Below are 20,314 nucleotides of genomic sequence, written 5' to 3' on the forward strand. Positions count from 1 at the left end.
AGAAAACTAACTGTGCAACAGTATGGAAGATAAACGGAAAGAGTGCCAGCTAGGAGAAAAAGAGGCAAAAATGACACTAGTCAGGTAACAAAGGCAAGAGGGCAAATAGATTACATAGATAAAAATAATGAAGCCTGTGCTAAGGCTGTGAGATAGGAGGGAACAGAATAAGAGATAAAGGAAAAGTACTAAGCAGTATCAGACTAAGTGAATGAGGGACCAGAGGAAGGAGACATCAAACTTCCGGCCTGGTAACTATGAGGTAGGAAGGGTTATTCTGGAAAAGAGCAGAAAAGGTCAATTTCTAATATCCTAAACCTACACCTGACCTGCTAAAGAACCTCCAAGTAGAGATTTTTCAAAAAAGGTATGGACTAGATACATGAATCTAGAGGATGTGCGTTTACAGGGAAAGTTTAAAAAAGAAAAACAAAGCAGAACAAAGAGCCAAAGAAGAGGGTTCTAAAATAGCAACAGAATGTTATCATGCATCATTTTTTCATACATGGCTAGGAGCTGAAAGGAAAAACAATACAGGGGCTACTCCAAGATAACTCTGAAACTTGAAACAAAAGACAATCATCCTGAAGGAGATATATAAAAGCTACTCTAAAACAGCAATGGGTTAACTATTAGCTGAGAAGTTCTGGAAATAACACAATAACTATCAAGGATCTACGTATGTTTTAAAGTAAACACAAATTTAGAAGTTCCTGTCTTGGCGCAGAGGAAACAAATCTGACTAGGAACCATGAGGTTGAGGGTTCATTCCCTGGCCTTGCTCAGTGGGTTAAAGATCCGGTGTTGCTGTGGCTCTGGCGTAGGCCAGCAACAACAGCTCCAATTAGACCCCTAGCCTGGGAACCTCCATATGCCACAGGTGCGGCCCTAAAAAGACAAAAATAAATAAACACAAATTTGCTATAATGACAATTAAATTTAAACATAATCAACAGAACAACATACCCTCTGGCATCAAATGTAGGAACAGGAGGGGAACGGTCTGTACAAAATGGAACTCAGACACTGCCCAAGGGAGACCAGGAAAGAAACGGACAGTTTGTATCCATTTAAATTTTAAATCTGGACTTGGTCATCAAAGAATGTACTTAGCTCTGCACTAGGGATAGATCCCCAGGCTTCATCGTGACCCGAATAGAATATCCCTTATTTCATTCACCTTTGGCTCAAATTCCATGATCCAGTCAACTGCACACCAATAAAAATTTTTTAAAATAAATTCCATAATCTATTTAATTCTAACGACATCCCAGGTACTCTGATGTCTGAAAAAGCTGCCCAGGAAAGAGAGAACTAGACAGGGCTAAGACTCAACAAATACCTTTAATTTGGCCTTGTAGTTTATAATTCAGTTTTAATTTAAAGTTTCATTGGTAGAAGTCGTCCTTGGCTCTAGGCTCATTAAGAAAACTCAGTTTCCAGTCTTAAAAAACTGGTGATCAAACTGTCTAAGCCAATAACTCCATTACATCTTCACCTCATGAGACTTTAAAATATGACACATAATTATAAACCGCTCCCTCCTTCCCCTTCATTTCTCCCTAAACCGAAAGGCCTGCTTTCCTCTCCCCCCTCTCTCCCTCTTACAAATCCAAGAGGAAAAAGTCCACATACAGGTAACTTTAGGGTTCACATTAAAAGAAAATTAAAATCAAGCTCAGGGAAATCTGTAATATATTTTTCTGGTCATAGTTTAACAGAATACAGAGGAAACATGGACAGCCTCTATAGCTAAATTTTATACACACAGAAAAAATGATTTTTTTTGGGGGGCTGCTATACCAGCAGCAGATGAAAGTTCCCAGGCTAGGGGTCGAATCAGAGCTGCAGCTGTCGGCCTATACCACAGCCACAGCAATGTGGGATCCAAGCCAAGTTTGGTACCTACACCACAGTTCACAGCAATGCCTGATCCTTAACCCACTGAGTGAGGCCAAAGATTGAACCCACATCCTCATGGATACTAGTTGGATTCATTTCTGCTTCACCACAACGGGATCTCCTGAAAAACGATTTTTTTTAAGTAAAAAATATATATCCAGTTTATTTTCCGTAATGGAACAAAGACAAACAGCCTCTTATTACATCATCTCTTGCTTCATATGTCCTCAGCCACTGCTCTACAGACACCATAGTTGAGAAGGGGTATCAAAGTTCCTAATGCATCTGCAACACAAATAATTTGCTTCCCACCAGATCTATTTTTAGATAGGCTGTAAAATTAATGACATATTCAACTACTAAAGGAACAGTATAAGCAGTATTTGATTGATTTTCAGAGTTCCCATTGTGGCTCAGCCTCATGGATATATTAGCATCCATGAAAACACAGGTTTGATCCCTGGTCTACCTCGAAGGGTTAAGGACCTGACATTGCCGTGAGCTGCGGAGTGGGTCGCAGACGCAACTCCGATCCAGCATTACTGTGGTATAGGCCAGCAGCTGTGGCTCCAATTCAACCCCTAGCCTGGAAACTTCCATATGCCTCGACAATGTCCATAAAAAGACCAAAAAAAAAAAAAGAATTTTATTGATTTTCTATCAAACAAGAGACTAGCCAAGTGATCCAAGAACTCAAGTGAGATTAGGTAGGTAACCAACATATTATCTCTAACGAAACACCTATGTTGTTTATTTATTTATTTATTTATTTTGTCTTTTTGCTATTTCTTGGGCCGCTCCCGCGGTATATGGAAGAGATTAGGTAGGTAACCAACATATTATCTCTAACGAAACACCTATGTTGTTTATTTATTTATTTATTTATTTTGTCTTTTTGCTATTTCTTGGGCCGCTCCCACGGTATATGGAAGTTCCCAGGCTAGAGGTTGAATCGGAGCTGTAGCCACCAGCCTACACCAGAGCCACAGCAACACGGGATCCGAGCAGCGTCTGCAATCTACACCACAGCTCACGACAACACCGGATCCTTAACCCACTGAGCAAGGCCAAGGATCGAACCCGAAACCTCATGGTTCCTAGTCGGATTCACTAACCACTAAGCCATGATGGGAACTACCCTATGTTGTTTAAATAAGCCCCCAGAATCACTATTAACACAACTTTCTTCGAAGACAAGAAATTGGCCTATAATAATCTAATTAAAAATGATACAAAAGAACTAATTTATACAATAAAAACAGGAGTTCCCACTGTGGCACAGTGGGTCAAGAGTAAAACTGCAGCAGCTCAGATCAATCCCTGGCGTGGTGCAATGGATTAAAGGATCCCAAGTTGCTGTCCTTGCAGCACAGGCTGCAGCTGGGGCTCAGATTCAATCCCTGGTGCAGGAAATTTCATATGCCAAGGTGTAGCCATAAAGAAAAAAGGAAAAGATGCAAACTCATAGATTTCCAAATCAGACTTACAGTTACCAAAAGCAAAACCATGGAGGGTAGGGAAAAATCAGGAGGATGGGATCAACATACACACACTACTATATATAAAACAGATAATTTAAAAGGACCTACTGTATAGCACAAGAAAACCTACTCAAAATTCTGTAATAACCTATATGGGAAAAAAGAATGGGTATATGTATATGTACAACTGATTTACTTCACTGTATATCTGAAACTAATACAAGATTATAAGTCAACTATATTCCAATTTAAAAAAAAAGGAATTAGCAAAATTAGTAGGGAGATGACGTACCACGTCTAAGGGGGCATAGTCAATATCCTCCAGAAGGACCCAGTGTCCTTTTGTGGCTGCCTGTGTCAGGGTACCAGGCTGCCACACAAACTCTCCTGGGACATCTGTGCAGCGATACATTCCCAACAGCATCTGCAGAAAAAAGATAAAGTAATTACCGAAACCACACAGCTCAAGTGCCAGCGCTACATCCTGTGATTAGTTCCATTAAACTTCTCCAGGGCTGCAAGCAGGCACCTGGGGTTTTACAGTGTGATCACCTCAGGTATGAGGAAGACCAGTAACCATTCTCACACTCCTTTAGCAAAAACAATAACTTAATGCAAATATTCAAAAGCATGGTCACCCATCAAAATGTGCCATTTCTTAGTTACCTTACTGTCGGTCTGGTCTCCGAGCTGGACTTTGAGAAGTTGAGGGGGCTTCCTTCTACCTGTCATTGCAGCTAAATGTTCAACTAAAGAAGTTTTGCCACATCCAATTGGTCCTTCCAACAACACAGCGTTCTGAGAAGCCACTGCCATAGCCAGGGTCTGAAGATTTTTGCAGACTGATTCAACCAGCACATAAGACCTAAGGGCCAGCTCCTGTTCACGAGAAGAACTCCTACTACCAGCCTAAGGAGGCAAGTGAGAAATAATAGGCACGTCAAGAAAAGAAGAGGCATTCCTCCAAAGAGCACAGGCTAACTCCTGTGACAATGCTTCCACTGACCTTTATGTAAACCTCTACAAATAAGTTAGCAGTACAAGAATTATAATCACAAAAGATAAGTTCTGCAAAGTAAGGATCTGACTATTTTCCCTTTCCTATCTCCCTCACTCCAAGCTTGGGGAGGAAGGTGGAAATTTATTAACAAATTTTCTTTTTCTTAAAAGTGTCCCAAAGTTTAAGAAGCCAAAACAGTTGATACATGGGGGAAGAAAGAAACCTCATCTGTCATGACTGGATTTTTGCTTTTACTATATTCTAGGATTTCATGTCTAAGATCAAGAAGGCACACAATACATTTATGGGACAAACAGGGAAATAAGGACACTAAAAGGATATATTATAAAATTGTTCCATTTTCTTCCAGGTATAATAAAGAGTACTGGGTTGTTTGGGATTTTTTTTCAAGTCTTTTTTTTTTTAATATTGATTATATATGCTAAAATATAGGTATATCTCAGAGACACTGTAGGTCCATATCACAGCAATAAAACATCCTAATAAAGTGAGTCACACAATGTTTTTGGTTTCCTGGTATATATAAAAATTATGTTTATACTATTCTGTGGTCTGTTAAGTGCTCAAATAGCTTTATGTCTAAAAAAACAATCTACATGCCTTAATTTAAAAATACATTATGGTTAAAAAGTGCTAATCACCAACTGAGACTTCAGTGAGTTGTAATCTTTGCAAGGTCCAACATCACTGACCACAAATTACCATAACAAATATAATAATCAAATAGCTGGAAATACTGCAAAAATTAGCAAAATGTGACAGAGACAAAAAGTGAAAAAACGCTGTTAGAAAAATGACACCAACAGACTTGCTCAAGGCAGCATTGCCACAAACCTTCAATTTGTAAAAAATGCATTGTCTGCAAAGCACAATAAAGCAAAATCAATAAAATGAGTTATGCCTATAATTAGGTTAAGAAATGACACATTAACTGGGAATTGCTTCAAAAGAATATGGTGTTGGAGTCCCCTAGTGGCACAGTGGGTTAAGATCCAGCATTGTGCTGCAGTGGCACAGGCTCAATCCCTGGCCCCAGAACTTACCCATGCTATGGAACCAGCCAAAAGACAAAAACAAACAAACAAACAAACCCCATAAAACAAAATAATATGGTGTGGGAAAAGTGTTCAGAAACACAAATGCAACATAATCATGAATTTATAATTACTATTGATGGGTACATGTGGATTCATTACATTATTGTTTCTACTTTGGAAAATGTTTAACATTTTCCATAACAAAAAGTAAAATAAAAATAATAATGCACCCCGTACGTTTAATGGGTAGTTTCAGTTTTCCAAGATAAAAAAGTTCTGGAAATTCCCGGTGTGGCACAGTAGAAACAAACCTGACTAGTAATCATGAGGATGTGGGTTTGATCCCTGGCCCTGCTCAGTGGGTTATGGATCCGGCATTGCCACAAGCTGTGGTATAGGTGGCAGACGTGGCTCAGATCCTTCATTACTGTGGCTGTAGTGTAGGCCTGCGGCTACAGCTCTGATATTACCCCTTGCCTGGGATCTTCCACATGCCACAAGTGCAGCCCCCGCCCCCCCAAAAAAAGACACACACAAAAAAAGTTAAAGATGGTAAATATTATATGTATTTCACCACAACAAAAAATTTTTAATAATGCACCTAATATGACATAGGAAAAAGGATCTCTTGGAAAAATGCAGTGATTATTAACTTTTATGGAACACTAACTTCTTCAACAACATGGCTTCTTCCCAAAGATATGCTAGGACAAAATAAGATACAGGGCTGGAAGTTCTCAAACTTTTTTCTTTTTTTTTTTTTTTTTTTTTTTTTTGTCTTTTTGTTGTTGTTGTTGTTGCTATTTCTTGGGCCGCTCCTCCGGCATATGGAGGTTCCCAGGCTAGGGGTTGAATCGGAGCTGTAGCCACCGGCCTACGCCAGAGCCACAGCAACGCGGGATCCCAGCCGCGTCTACAACCTACAACACAGCTCACGGCAACGCCAGATCGTTAACCCACTGAGCAAGGGTAGGGACGGAACCCGCAACCTCATGGTTCCTAGTCGGATTCGTTAACCACTGCGCCACAACGGGAACTCCTCAAACTTTTTTCACTCTCAGCAATAAGCAGGCAGGCTGGGCTGTCGACCATTCCGCACATCTGCCCCCATACTCTGCACCTGCTACCCATATCAAGCCCACCCCAAGCAGAATCCTTTCCTGGTGGTTAAAGATGGGTGGCAAGTTCTTGCTGACCAGAGGGAAACACAAGGGGCTCTGGAAATGCTGGTGTCTCAATACTGGCAACAGATATATCTAGTTTATGAACAGTCATTCAGCTGTACACTTAAGACGTGCAATTTTTTTACATCTATATTTTACTTATGTCCCCCCCCCCTTTTTTTGTCTTTCGTCTTTTTAGGGCCATACCCATGGCATATGGAGGTTCCAGGCTAGGGGTCAAATTCAAGCTGTAGCTGCCGGCCTACGCCACAGCCACAGCAATGCCAGATCTGAGCTGCGTCTGCGACCTTAACCCACTGAGCAAGGCCAGGGATTGAACATGCAACCTCATGGTTCCTAGTCGGATTCATTACTGCTGCGCCACGACAGGAACTCCCCTACGCTTATTCCTTTTAATTGTACTTGCCAGATTACAAATTGATGGTTCAATGAATGATCCAAGACTTGTTCCAAGAAGAAAACTGGTGGATCGATCATCAGACAAAATGGCAAATGACTTAAAGGTTCTGGGGAAAAAGAGACTGGTTCCCAATGGCTCCAGATTATGAAAACAGAATATAATGGACAACACTTTCCAAAGTGGGGTCTGGAGCCACATTCTTGGAAAGATGGTCATTTCCTAAGGCAGGGGCCAAGTACTCTATAGATACTAGCCCCCCATACATCAGGCAAAGAGAATATTCTGAGAGAAAGAGCCTGCTGGGAAACAGGGTTATATCTGGGCCTGGCCCCATCTCTGCCAAAGGGCAGTCCAAGGGTCCTGGGCAAGTCATTCTGCCTTAGTTTTGCATAAATATGGTATCACAGCATGCACCACCCACACCAAACAGCTGTTGTAGCAAATGACTGAGATCACATAAGGAAAAGCTTTGCTAAAGTTGAAAGCAGCACATAGGCATCATTACAACTTTTTTTTTTTTTTTTGTCTTTTTTCTATTTCTTTGGGCCGCTCCCGCGGCATATGGAGGTTCCCAGGCTAGGGGTCCAATCGGAGCTGTAGCCACCGGCCTACGCCAGAGCCACAGCAACGCGGGATCCGAGCCGCGTCTGCAACCTACACCACAGCTCACGGCAACGCCGGATCGTTAACCCACTGAGCAAGGGCAGGGACTGAACCCGCAACCTCATGGTTCCTAGTCGGATTCGTTAACCACTGCGCCACGACGGGAACTCCATCATTACAACTTCTAATTCAACATTAAACAGGGACAAAGGGACTCTAAGAGAGGAGGGTAATCCTAAATAAATTTCTCTTAATCTCTTCCTGAACACATCTGTACTTGGAACAGCAATCTGGACAACTTGATTTGGCTCAAACCTAAAACAGAGCCCAGCCAAGGAAAAAACACTCGGTGTTTAGATGGAGGAGAGCACACATCCCACTGATGTCAACATACCTGCTCTCTGGGGGCCGGTGGCTGAGCAGGCAGCACCACACCACATACGGCAGTCACCCTGGAGGAGAGGTCAGCTGAAACAAGGTGTCCTTGTAAGTACTGCAGCTCCTTCTCCTTACGCCAAAGGGAGGCTTCTGGATTGGCCAACACCAAGGCCTTCTCCAAGTCCTGCAGCTGGGCCTCTTCGAGTAACCTGAGGGAAATGAGCATCTCATCAATTACTCCCATGCCCAGTAAAGCCACATCAAGAGCTCGAACAGTGCTCCTGCTTACCTCAACCTGAAATGGATCAGTTCCTCACTGTTAAAAATCTTCTTAAGGAATGATAGCTTGTGTTCTTCATTCATACAGGTGACCAAAGCAAGACAATTGGCTGTGTACCTGGAGAAAACCAAAGTACATAAAACTCAGGACCTGCAGCTGATTCTAGAGAATAAGGAAAACTTCGGTTGTCAACTGAACAGTAGAAAAGGAAATCTTACAGAAATAACGCACATAAGGTAGAAAACACAAATCCAGCAGAATTCACTAGATAGCACAAAAATTCCACTCATCATTTGATTCTTCTCTGAAATGATGCACGATCAAGGAAAGGGATTAAGAACCCCAACGGGACCAGAACAAAAACAACACATTTTAAATGGTTTTCTTTCCCTCCTCATGCACCTAACTGCAGACTACCATTCCAACACCAGAAGCACAGGAACAGTCCAACAGCTACGCACCAGCGGACCAAGGTGTCATGGCTTCTGAGGAGAGGGACACACACACTCCAGTCCCAGAGCTCCCGGAACACAGACTGCTCTTGCTGCAGAAACTTGTAAGCTGCTTCCATTAGGTCCCGGAGCTTCATCCGCCTGCGACCATACCGCACTGGATTTGCATCTGAACTCTCTAGGAAGAGTCTTTGAAAGACTGGAGACGTGTCCTTGAAATACCTCAGGGCAAACCTTCAGAAAGAAAGAGAATTCTCACTGCTAAGACTATCAAGGTATACATCTCCACTTTATTATTTTATTTTTTTTTTTTGGAAGAACATCATCTCCACTTTAATTCATCCATCTGTTGATAGAAATTTAAGTTGTTTTCATGTCTTGGCTATCATGAATGGTGCTGCAATGAACATACAGGTGCATGTGTCTTTTTCAAGGAAAGTTTTTCTCCTTTGTTCCTTTCTTATACAATGGAATACTACTCAGCCATAAAAAAGAAAATAACGCCATTTGCAGTAACATGGATGGAACCAGAGACTCTCATACTAAGTGAAGTAAGTCAGAAAGAGAAAGACGAATACCATATAATATCACATATCTGGAATCTAATATGCAGCACAAGTGAACCTTTCCACAGAAAAGAAACTCATGGACTTGGAGAAAAGACTTGTGGTTGCCGAGGGGGAGGAAATGGGATGGACTGGGAATCTGGGGTTAACAGACCCAAGCTATTGCATTTGGAATGGATAAGCAATGAGATCCTGATGTACAGCACTAGGAACTGTATCTAGTCACTTGTGATGGAGCATGATGAAGGATAATGTGAGAAAAAGACTATATAAATGTGTGACTGGGTCACTTTGCTGTACAGTAGAAAACTGGCAGGACACTGTAAACCAACTATAATGGAAAAAATAAAAATCATTAAAAAAAATTTTTTTTAAAGTCTACATGTCCACTTTGAGGTAAGACAGCAGAACATAACAGGGATTCACAAAGGTTTGAGAAACAAGACAGACAAATGCTAAAACCACTGAGTCATAAGATTATGTTCTGTTCAAATTCAGGAACTAAGATGATGGCATGACATATTTAAGAAGAAATAAAAAACTACAAGTACTTACTACAAGTGTTTACTACTGAACATATACTTATTTTCAACAATTATTTATTGACTTCTCACTATGAGCTAGAGACTGTGTTAAGACTGAGGGTACAAAGCCAAGAAGATATTTTCCTCGGAGTTCCCGCAGTAGTGCAATGGAATCGGCAGTGTATCTACATCTACAGCACTAGGACCGCAGGTTCTATGCCTGGCCAGGCACAGAGGGTTAAGGATCCAGGGTTTCAGATCTGATCCTGGCCTGGGAACTCCATATTCCATGGGACAGCCAAAAAAATAAAATGAAATGAAAAAGATGATACTTTCCTTGAGGAGCTTTCAATCTAGTAAGGAAGACAGAGAAACAACAAGAGGCACAAAGAAAATAGATTCAACTGAACCTGGGGAGTCAGGAAAAAATGCTTTGGTTGCATCTTAAAAAATTAGGAGGAGGAAGTTCCCGTCGTGGCTCAGTGGTAACGAACCCGACTAGTATCATGAGAACATGGGCTCAATCTCTGGCCTCACTCAGTGGGTTAAGGATTCGGCGTTACTACGAGCTGTGGTGTAGGTCACAGACTTGACCTGGATCCTGCTGTTGCTGTGGCTGTGGTGTAGGCAGGCAGATACAGCTCCAATTCAACCCCTACCTGGGAACCTCCATATGCCGTGGGTACAGCCCTAAAAAGACCAAAAAAAAAAAATTAGGAAGAGAGCCTTGTGAAACACAAAGCCAGTAAGACTGGAATAGAGGGACAAAAAGCTGTAAGACATATAAAAAAGCAATTAACAAAATGGCAATAGTAAGTCCTTCATATCAGTAAACACTTTCATTTTTTTTTCTCTTTTGGCCGCCCCATGACATATGGAATTCCCAGGCTAGAGATCAAATCCAAGCCAGAGTTGCGACATACACCACAGCTTTGGCAACACTAGATCCTTATACCACTGCACTGGGCCAGGGATCAAACCCTCATTCCTGCCACTGCAGAAACACTGTTGATCCCAACGCACCACAGTGGGAAATTCTCAGTAATTACTTTTAATGTAAATGGTTTACTCTCAGTTGAAAAACATAGATTGGCTAAATAGCTTGAAAAAACAGGATCAAACTATATGCTATGGACAAGAAATCCACTCTGAGAATTAGCACCAATCCTTTACAAGAACACTTCCTAGTTCGTTCTATGAGGCAAGCATTACCCTGACACCAAAGCAAATAATGACACTACAACAGAAGAAGACCACAGACCAATAGTCCTGAGGAATATTAATATAAAAATCCTCTCAAAATACTAGCAAAGCACAATCTATTAAAAAGGTTATATACTATGACCAAGTGGTCATTCCTGGAATACAATGATGGATCGACAATGAAAATCAGGAGTTCCCATCATGGCTCAGTGGTTAGCAAATACAACTAGGAACCATGAGGTTGTGGGTTCGATCCCTGGTCTTGCTCAGTGGGTTAAGGATCTGGTGTTGCCATGAGCTGTGGTGTAGGTCATAGACGAGGCTCGGATTCCTGTGTTGCTGTGGCTCTGGTATAGGCTGGCGGCTACAGCTCCGATTAGACTCCTAGCCTGGGAACCCCCATACGCCGTGAGTGAGGCCCTAGAAAAGACCAACAAAAAAGAAAAAAAAATGAAAATAAAGTAATACATATTCAGAAAATAAAGGAGAAAGAACACACAATGATATCAATTAATGTAGAAAAAAGCATTTGACAGGATTCAAGATTTTTTCATGATAAAATCACTCACCAAACCTGTAATACAAAAAACTACCTCAGCATTATAAAAGCCATATATGAAAAACCCACAGCTAACATACTGTATAGTGAAAGACTGAATGCTCTTCTCTAAGATCAGGAACAAAACAAGGGTGCCTGTCCTCACATTTCCATTCAACGCAGTACTGGAAGTCCTAAGCCAGTGAAGTAGGCAAGAAAAACAAAAAGCATTCAAATTGGAAAGAAAGAAATAAAATTATCTCTGATCACAGAGAACATAACCTTAGATATGGCAGAAAACCTTCAAAAAATAAAATTCGACCCCCTAGCATGGGAACTTCCATCTGCCTCGGGTTTGGCCATTAAAAAAAAAAAAAAGGAAAAAAGAAAGAAAAGAAACAATTCCACTTATTATAATACCATCAAAAAGAATAAAATACTGGGAGTTCCCATTGTGGCTAGGAGCATTAGAAACCCGTCCTGTATCCATGGGGATGCAAGTTCAATCCCTGGCCTCACTCAGTGGGTTAAAGATCCAGTGTTGCAGTGAGCTGCAGTGTAGACTGAAGATGCTGCTCAGATCTGGCATTGCTGTGGATGTAGGCCAGCAGCTATAGGTCCGATTCCACCTCTAGCCTGGGACTTTTCATATGCCACATGTGACACCGAAAAAAGACAAAAAAAAAAAAAAAAAAAAAAAACTTATGAATTAACCTAACCAAAAAGGTAAAACAAATTAAAGACATAAACAGAAAGACATTCCATCATTCCATGTTCATGGACTGGAAGACAGTATTATTAATGTATCAATACTACCCAAAATGATCTAGAAATTTAACGCAGTTCCTATCAAAATACCAACAGCATTTTTTTAAGAAATAGAATAAAATCCTAAAATGTATATAGCATCTCAAAGAACCCTGATTTTCCAAACCAATTTGAAAAAGAGCAAAGTTGAAGGATTCACATTACCTGATTTTCACAACATGTTACAAAAATACAGTAATCAATACTACGATACTGGGAGTAACTTGTCATAAAACTCTGGGTATAGAGAATAAGACCACCTCTCCAAATAGAAGTTAGGGAGTTCCCATCGTGGCACAGTGGTTAACGAATCCAACTAGGAACCATGAGGTTGCGGGTTCCATCCCTGGCCTTGCTCAGTGGGTTAATGATCCAGCGTTGCCATGAGCTGTGGTGTAGAGGTTGCAGATACGGCTTGGATCCCGAGTTGCTGTGGCTCTGGCGTAGGCCGGCGGCTACAGCTCTGATTCAACCCCTAGCCTGGGAACCTCCATATGCCGCTGGAGCGGCCCAAGAAATGGCAAAAAAAAAAAAAAAAAAAGATAAGAAAAAAAAAAAAAAATACTATGATACTGGCATAAAAACACATAAACCAATGGTAAAACAGAGTCTAGAAATAAATCTTCAAAGAGTTCCCTAGTGGCTCAGTGAGTTAAGCATCTAGTTTTGTCACTCTAGAGGCTCAGGTCAGTGCTGTGGCATAGGTTTGATCCCTGGCCCTGGGAACCTCTACATGCTATGGGCAGAGCAAAAAAAAAAAAAAAACTCAAAATGAATTATAGACTTGAACATAAAACCCAAACTTATAAAACTCCTAGAATAAAACATAGGTGAAAAGCTTCATAACTCTGAACTTGGCAATGATTTTTCTCAATATGACACCAAAAGCACAAAGAGATAAATGAGATTACATCAAATTAACAAGCTTCTGCATAGCAAAGGAAATAATCAACAGAATGAAGACAGCCTACGGAATGGGAGAAAATATCTACAAATTACATATATAATAAGAGAATACATATAGAACTCCTACATACAACAACAAAAAAAAATCAAGTAACCTCATTAAAAAAAAAGGGAGTTCCCGTCGTGGCTCAGTGGTTAACGAATCTGACTAGGAACCATGAGGTTGAAGGTTCGATTCCTGGCCTCACTCAGTGGGTTAAGGATCTGGCGTTGCCGTGAGCTGTGGTGTAGGTCACAGACGCAGCTCGGATCTGGCTTTTCTCTGGCTCTGGAATAGGCCGGCTGCTACAGCTCTGATTAGACCCCTAGCCTGGGTACCTCCATATGCCACAGGTGCAGCCCTAGAAAAGACAAAAAGCTCCCCCCCCCAAAAAAAAAGCCCTCATTAAAAAATAGACAAAGAACTTTAATAGACATTTCTGATATACAAATGACAAATAGCACATAAAACATCACTAATCATCAGAGAAATAAATACAAGTCAAACCACAACTGAGATACCACCTCACATCCATTAGCTCTCATCAGAAACAAACAAAAACTAAGAAAATAATTGTTGGTAAGGATGCAGAAAAGTTGGAACCCTTGTGTACTGGTGGTGGGATCATAAAGTGGTAAAACACCAAGGAAGACAGTTAAGTAGGTTCCTTAAAAGGAAACAAGCACATCTTTTTTCACCAGAAAATAAACACACTTTTTTTTTCTTTTTTTGGTCTTTTTAGGGCCACACCACATATATGGAAGTTCCCAGGCTAGGGGCTGAATTGGAGCTGCAGCTGCCAGCCTACAACCACAGCCACAGCAACCCCAGATCTGAGCCGTTCTGCAACCTACACCACAGCTCACTGCATCGCTGGATCCTTAACCCACTGAGTGGGGGCCAGGGATCAAACCCACATCCTCAAGAATACTAGTCAGGTTCATTACTATTGAGCCAAAAAAGAACTCCCACAAACACAATTTTTTTTTTTTTGCTTTTTAGGGCCACACCCGAGGCACATATGGACGTTCCCAGGCTAGGGGTCAAATCGGAGCTACAGCTGCCAGCCTACGCCACAGCCAGTAATTCGGGATCCAAGCCAAGTCTGCGACCCACACCACAGTTCATGGAAACACCAGATCCCCAACATACCGTTTTAATTACAGACTGAAATACAGTGCATTAGATGATGCATTGATCCACAGGACCCAGTAATCCCACTTCTAGGTACATAACTAAAAAGAACCGAAAGCAGGGTCTCAGAGATATTTGCACACCCATGTTCGTAATGGCACTATTCACAATAGCCAAGAGACAGAAGCAATCCAAATGTCTTTTGACAGATGAACAAATAAATTGTGGTGTGTACACACAGCAGACTTAAGACTGTGCAGACCTGAAATGAAGGAAATCCAGTCAATTTGACAACATAGATGAATCTTTAGGACATCATGATAAATGAAATAAGCCCATCATAAAAGGACAAATACTGTATGATTTCAATTATGGTAGTAGTAAAATCTATAAAATAGTCAAATTCATAGATGAAGTATAAATTTAAAGTAGTAAATGCATAGATAAAGTAAAATATTGGTTACCAGGGGCTGGGGGGAAGGAACAAAAGGGAGTTGTTTAAAGAGTATAAAGTTTCAGGAGTTTCTGTCATGGCGTGTTGGAAACGAATCCAACCAGGAACCATGAGGTTGCCGGTAAGATCCCTCGTCTTTCTCAGTGGGTTAAGGATCCAGCATTGCTGTGAGCTGTGGTGCAGGTCGCAGATGCAGCTCAGATCGTGCGTTGCTATAGCTATGGTGTAGGCTGGCAGCTGTAGCTCCGATCTGACCCCTAGCCTGGGAACCTCCATATGCCATGCGAGTTGGGCCCTAAATACAAAAAAAAAAAAGGTATAAAGTTTCAGTTCTTCACGATGAAAAACTTCTGGAGATCTATTTTACAACAATATAAAAATACTTAACACTATTAAACTATACACTTAAAAATGGTCAAGAGGGGAAATTTTATATTTTTTCACAACAAAAAAAGGTATGTGCATTTATAAGAATGAAAAGAAATTTTAAAAGTCTAAACATACTCAGCAGAATTTAAGTATACTGTAGACACAGTGATTCTCAGTGGATCCTGCTTAAGCAGGTACAGGTAGCGTAGGATGCAGTAGCACACTCTTGTTTCTACCACACTCCTTGACAAGTTGAGTAGAAGGAAACCCAAGGAGTGGGAAAAGGGGTAAGAGCAAACTCCTCCGAGCCCTCTATGTGTTGGTCTATGATGAAAGCTACTGGTTTAGCTCTGCACTCTCATTACCCAAGTCTACTCTGAAGTGGGAGTAGAAAAGGGAATCTGTCAACAGTCAGTACCATTATCCCAAATGTACAACTACAGAAGCTGAAGTGGTTAGGTTATTTGCACAAGGTCACAAAGCTACTGTGTATAGAGAGACTACTTGAATCCAGGCTTTCCAGCTCCAAGCTCAGATGTGTGATTCAGGTGCTCTACGACAGACATGAAGAAGGTGGATTCATCAAGAGAGTTGGAGTTTTCTAGAAAGATATGAACACTAAACCGATGGACAAAGAAACAGAAATAGAAAGACAGCAGCCAGGAGTTCCCGTGGTGACTCAGCGGTAACAAACTGGACTAGTATCCATGAGGATGTGGGTTCAATCACTGGCCTCTTTCATTGGGTTCAAGTTCCAGTGCTGCCATGAGCTGTGGCGTAGGTTGCAGAGGCAGCGCGGATCTGGCATTGCTGTGGCGAAGACTGACAGCTGCGGCTCTGATTCAACCCTGAGCCTGGGAACTTCCACATGCCACGGGTGCAGCCCTAAAACACACACACACAAAAATTATGTTTGCAGGACATGTCTAGCTGTATTAGGAAGATACAAACAGGAAGGACCTGATAAATAGGAAGAAAGAACTGGCGATCCTAGTGAGGATAAAGAACAACGTGTTAAGTGTACTTGAGCAAGTGAACTAGTAGGTCAGAAGATGGCAGTCTAGGAATGGGATATCTGAATCAGTGATTCCTAAGGTAGTGGTGCAGATGTGAGTTAGGCCCAGGGTATAACTGTAGTGGTTATACAGTGAGCAGGGTAGGAAAAATGAAAAGAGAAGTTCATTGGAGATTAACTAGTCAAGGAATAAGAGTCAGCATTGTATGTGAGTTTCAAGTGTGATAAAGAGGCCGGGGTGCCCGAAGATGTTGGGCCAATTGTCAAGTTCTTCAAAGGAAGAGGAACTAGGAGGTTGGTCAGTGATCACAAAAAGCAGCGGCAGAAAATAAAGCATAAGATGGCAGATGTTACAGAGACAACAGTTATACAGGATAGGGAAAGAAGTTTTAGAAAAGTTTGAAAAACAGAAAGGAAGACAGCCACTAGACATGCAGAGAAACCATGAGGGATGTGGAAGATGAGATTAAAGAGGCCCAACCTAAAGTCGTAAAACGGACAAAGTATCAAGACCACCACAGAGTTCCCGTCGTGGCGCAGTGCTTAGTGAATCCGACTAGGAACCATGAGGTTGCGGGTTCGATCCCTGGCCTTGCTCAGTCAGTTAAGGATCGGGCATTGCCATGAGCTGTGTAGGTCACAGACGCAGCTTGGATCCTGCATTGCTGTGGCTCTGGCATAGGCCAGTGGCTATGGCTCTGATTAGACCCCTAGCCTGGGAACCTCCATAAAAAAAAAAAAAAAAAAAAAAAAGGACCACCACACATCAGTGGCAGCATGGAGGCAAAAAGAACTTTAAGAGAAGTGGCTAAGTATATAAAAGAGTATGCAGATTATGGAGCAGACAAGGGAAAGGTTTTGGGTGAGGGAAGAGGCCTGGGTGAGAATACACAAGAATGAGCATTTAGGAGATAAGCGGGAGGGCTTAGATTTCAATGAGTAAGCCAGGCAAACAGGAACAGAGGCTTGATTAAATGAACACCCATAGTATTTTGGAGGTGGCTGGACAAATGGGCTTATAAAAGATTCAGCTGGCTTAGAAGAAACAACACAGCAGCTGAGGTGTGGTAGGCTGGCAGTCCACTAGCTCATGGGCCAGCTGGTTTGGGCAGGCATGTGGAACCAATGCACAGCAACAAACAAACAAGTAGGCAGATAAGCAGTAACCAAGGGGTCAAGCTGACCCAAGAGGTCTTAGAGGATAAGGGGACATGAGCAGAGTGGGCTGGCAATGGCCGTAAGCCTGTGGGGAAGAGACTGTGGTCCACTCTAAGTATACAGCAGGACTGGCTGATATTCTCCCCTGTTGTAGTTGACTACAGCACCCTTTTCTCTAGAGACCCATCCTTTTTAGAGAGCACTTTAAAATTCTGATCTAAGCAATGATGAATGGGCCAATAAAGCATACTTAGCCAGAGGATAACATGATCAGATTTTTCCCTAAAGAATATTTGAAGAGGAGTTCCCTTCATGGCTCAGTGGTTAATGTATCTGACTAGGAACCATGAGGTTGCGGGTTCGATCCCTGGCCTTGCTCAGTGGGTTAAGGATCTGGCGTTGCGTAAGCTGTAGTGTAGGTCACAGATGCGGCTCAGATTCCGTGTTGCTGTGGCTCTGGCGTAGGCCGGTGGCTACAGCTCCGATTAGACTCCTAGCCTGGGAACCTCCATGTGCCACAGGAAGTGGCCCTGGAAAAGGCCAAAAAAAGACAATTTAAAAAAAAAAAAAAAAAAAAAAAGAATATTTGAAGACTAAGGAGAATGGTCTCTTTCTTGGAGTAAGACAAGGAGCCATAAGGTCTAAAATGCAAGGAATACCATCCAGTTAAACATCTACCTTGGATGAGCCACTTATTTGGGCAACTCATCACACTCCTTTGAGCATCTAAAAGTAAGACCTGTAGGAGTTTCCTTGTGGCTCAGCAGGTTAAAGATCCAGCATTGTCACTGCAGTGGCCCAGGTTTAATTCCTAGCCTGGGAACTTCCACATACCATAGGTGCGGCCAGAAAAAAAAAAAAAGAAGAAGAAGAAGAAAAATAAGACCTGTGGTCTAGTTCTGGCTCTGACACTTAGAACAACTTAGTTAACCCCTCCAAAGATATGAAATGGGACTAATCACGCCTGAATGTGTCACAGTAAAGATCAAAAAGACAAAACGTATCTATGTACATAAACACTATAAGGCTTGTATAAATATATATCATTACTAAAACACCACCATTGAGTTCCAAAATCTGCATTTCTAATTCCCACTGCAAACAAATTTTCATGCCCAAGGATGTTCAATGTCATGTTGTACATCCAAAATTAAAAAAAAAAAAAAAAACCTAATTGCCTCAGAAAGGGATAAGTATAAAATACTATTCAAATATTTTGTTTTTCTTTTGGGAGCTGCACTTGCAGCATATGGGAGTTCCCAGGCTAGGGATCGAATCAGAGCTGCAGCTGCCAGTCTATACCACAGAAACACCAGATCTAAGTCGCATCTGCAACTTACACTACAGACTGCAGCAATGCTGGATCCTTAACCCATTGAGCAAGGCCAGGGATCAAACCTGCACTGTTGTGGATATTAGTCGGATTCTTAACCTGCTGAGCCACAACAGAAACTCCTATACAACTATTAAAATAACTTTATTTACTTATACACAAAGACATCCACATGTGACTAAATCTAAAAAACAAGATACAAGTTAAAAATTATAATATGTAAAATTTTTGGCCCCATCCATGGCATGCAAAAGATCCTGGGTTATGGATCAAATGTTCGCCACAGCTGTAACCAGAGCCACAGCAGTGACAACACCGGATCCTTAACCTGCTGAGCCACCACGAAACTCCAAACTTTATTTCAAAAGTATGTACACAAGTGTTCTAAAATTTGCAGTAGTGATGGTTGCATATCTGTGAATATATTAAAAAACCACCGAATTGTATACTTATGAACTATATCTCAATAAAGCTATTTTTAAAATATATGCATATAAATATATTAGTGTGCAGACTCTCTGGTGGGTGTAAGAGAAAAAGAAGAGAGATTTGGCCAACTAGTATCCATTAGGATGTGGGTCTGGTCCCTGGCCTCGATCAGTGGGTCGGGGATCCAGCACTGCCACAGGCTGTGGCACAGGTTGCAGACACGGCTCAGGTCCCATATGGCTGTGGTATAGGCTAGAAGCTGTAGCTCCAGTTCGACCCCTAGCCTGGAACTTCCATGTGCCATGAGTATGGCCCTAAAAAAGCAAAAACACAAAAGAAATACGGAAGGAAATGAACCAAACTACTAACAGCAGTTATCTCTGGAGTAGGATTTCAGGGTGGAGAGGACTTCTGTTTTTTACAATTCTGTATTGTTAAGTTTTATTTAAATATATTACTTCCATAATTTAAAGAAAAGAGAATGTTCTTTTCCTCAGAAGGATGCTGTCAGAATAAGGAAGGAGTTCCCTGGTGGCACAGTGGGTTAAAGATCCGGTGTTGTGATCCACTATGGCACAGATTTGATCCTTGGCCCAGAAACTTCCACATGCTATATGTGAGGCCAAAAATAGTAACTCCTGGGGGCAGAAGTTCCCGTCATGGCGCAGTGGACACAAATCCGACTAGGAACAATTAGGTTGCGGGTTCGATCCCTGGCCTCACTCAGTGGGTTAAGGATCCAGTGTTGCCGTGAGCTATGGCGTAGGTTGCATACGCAGTTTGGATCCCGTGTTGCTGTGGCTGTGGTGTAGACTGGCAGCTGTAGCTCCGACTGGACCCCTAGCCTGAGAACCTCCATATGCCACGTGAGTGCAGCCCTAAAAAGCAAAATAATAATAATTCTGGGGGAAGAGTCTAAAATTAAAGAGTGTCACCTTTATAGCATTCCTGAACACAGTTTTGAAGCAGAGGTGTAAAAAAGCAAAACTACTTGTTTTTGCCACATCCTTGGCATGTGGAAGTTCCTAGGCCAGGGATGGAACTGCAGTGACTACATAGGATCCTTAACCCACTGTGCCATTAGAGAACTCTAGAGCATA

At 41.7% G+C, this 20,314-nt stretch overlaps 1 protein-coding gene across 5 annotated transcripts in view; it reads right to left on the reverse strand.

The window, feature by feature from the left end:
- The window catches only part of MDN1 (midasin AAA ATPase 1), a 166,654-nt gene that overhangs the window by 136,478 nt on the left and 9,862 nt on the right, over window positions 1-20,314 (reverse strand). For all 5 annotated transcript variants that reach the window (XR_014805773.1, XM_084960086.1, XM_084960067.1 and 2 more), the window contains exons 3-7: window positions 8,748-8,972; window positions 8,296-8,403; window positions 8,023-8,215; window positions 4,050-4,292; window positions 3,676-3,807 (exon numbers count right to left, since the gene is read on the reverse strand). Coding sequence is in view for 4 of the 5 variants with exons in the window: in XM_084960086.1 (XP_084816212.1) it covers window positions 3,676-3,807; window positions 4,050-4,292; window positions 8,023-8,215; window positions 8,296-8,403; window positions 8,748-8,972 (901 nt within the window). In the remaining variant the exon portion in view is untranslated. The remainder of the gene's footprint in view (window positions 1-3,675; window positions 3,808-4,049; window positions 4,293-8,022; window positions 8,216-8,295; window positions 8,404-8,747; window positions 8,973-20,314) is intronic.

The sequence above is a fragment of the Sus scrofa genome, chromosome 1, assembly GCF_054392235.1.
Source record: "Sus scrofa isolate SSC_HxYL_T2T_F1_AM1 chromosome 1, Sscrofa_HxYL_maternal_Yorkshire_Landrace_v2.0, whole genome shotgun sequence".
Classification (NCBI taxonomy): domain Eukaryota; kingdom Metazoa; phylum Chordata; class Mammalia; order Artiodactyla; family Suidae; genus Sus; species Sus scrofa.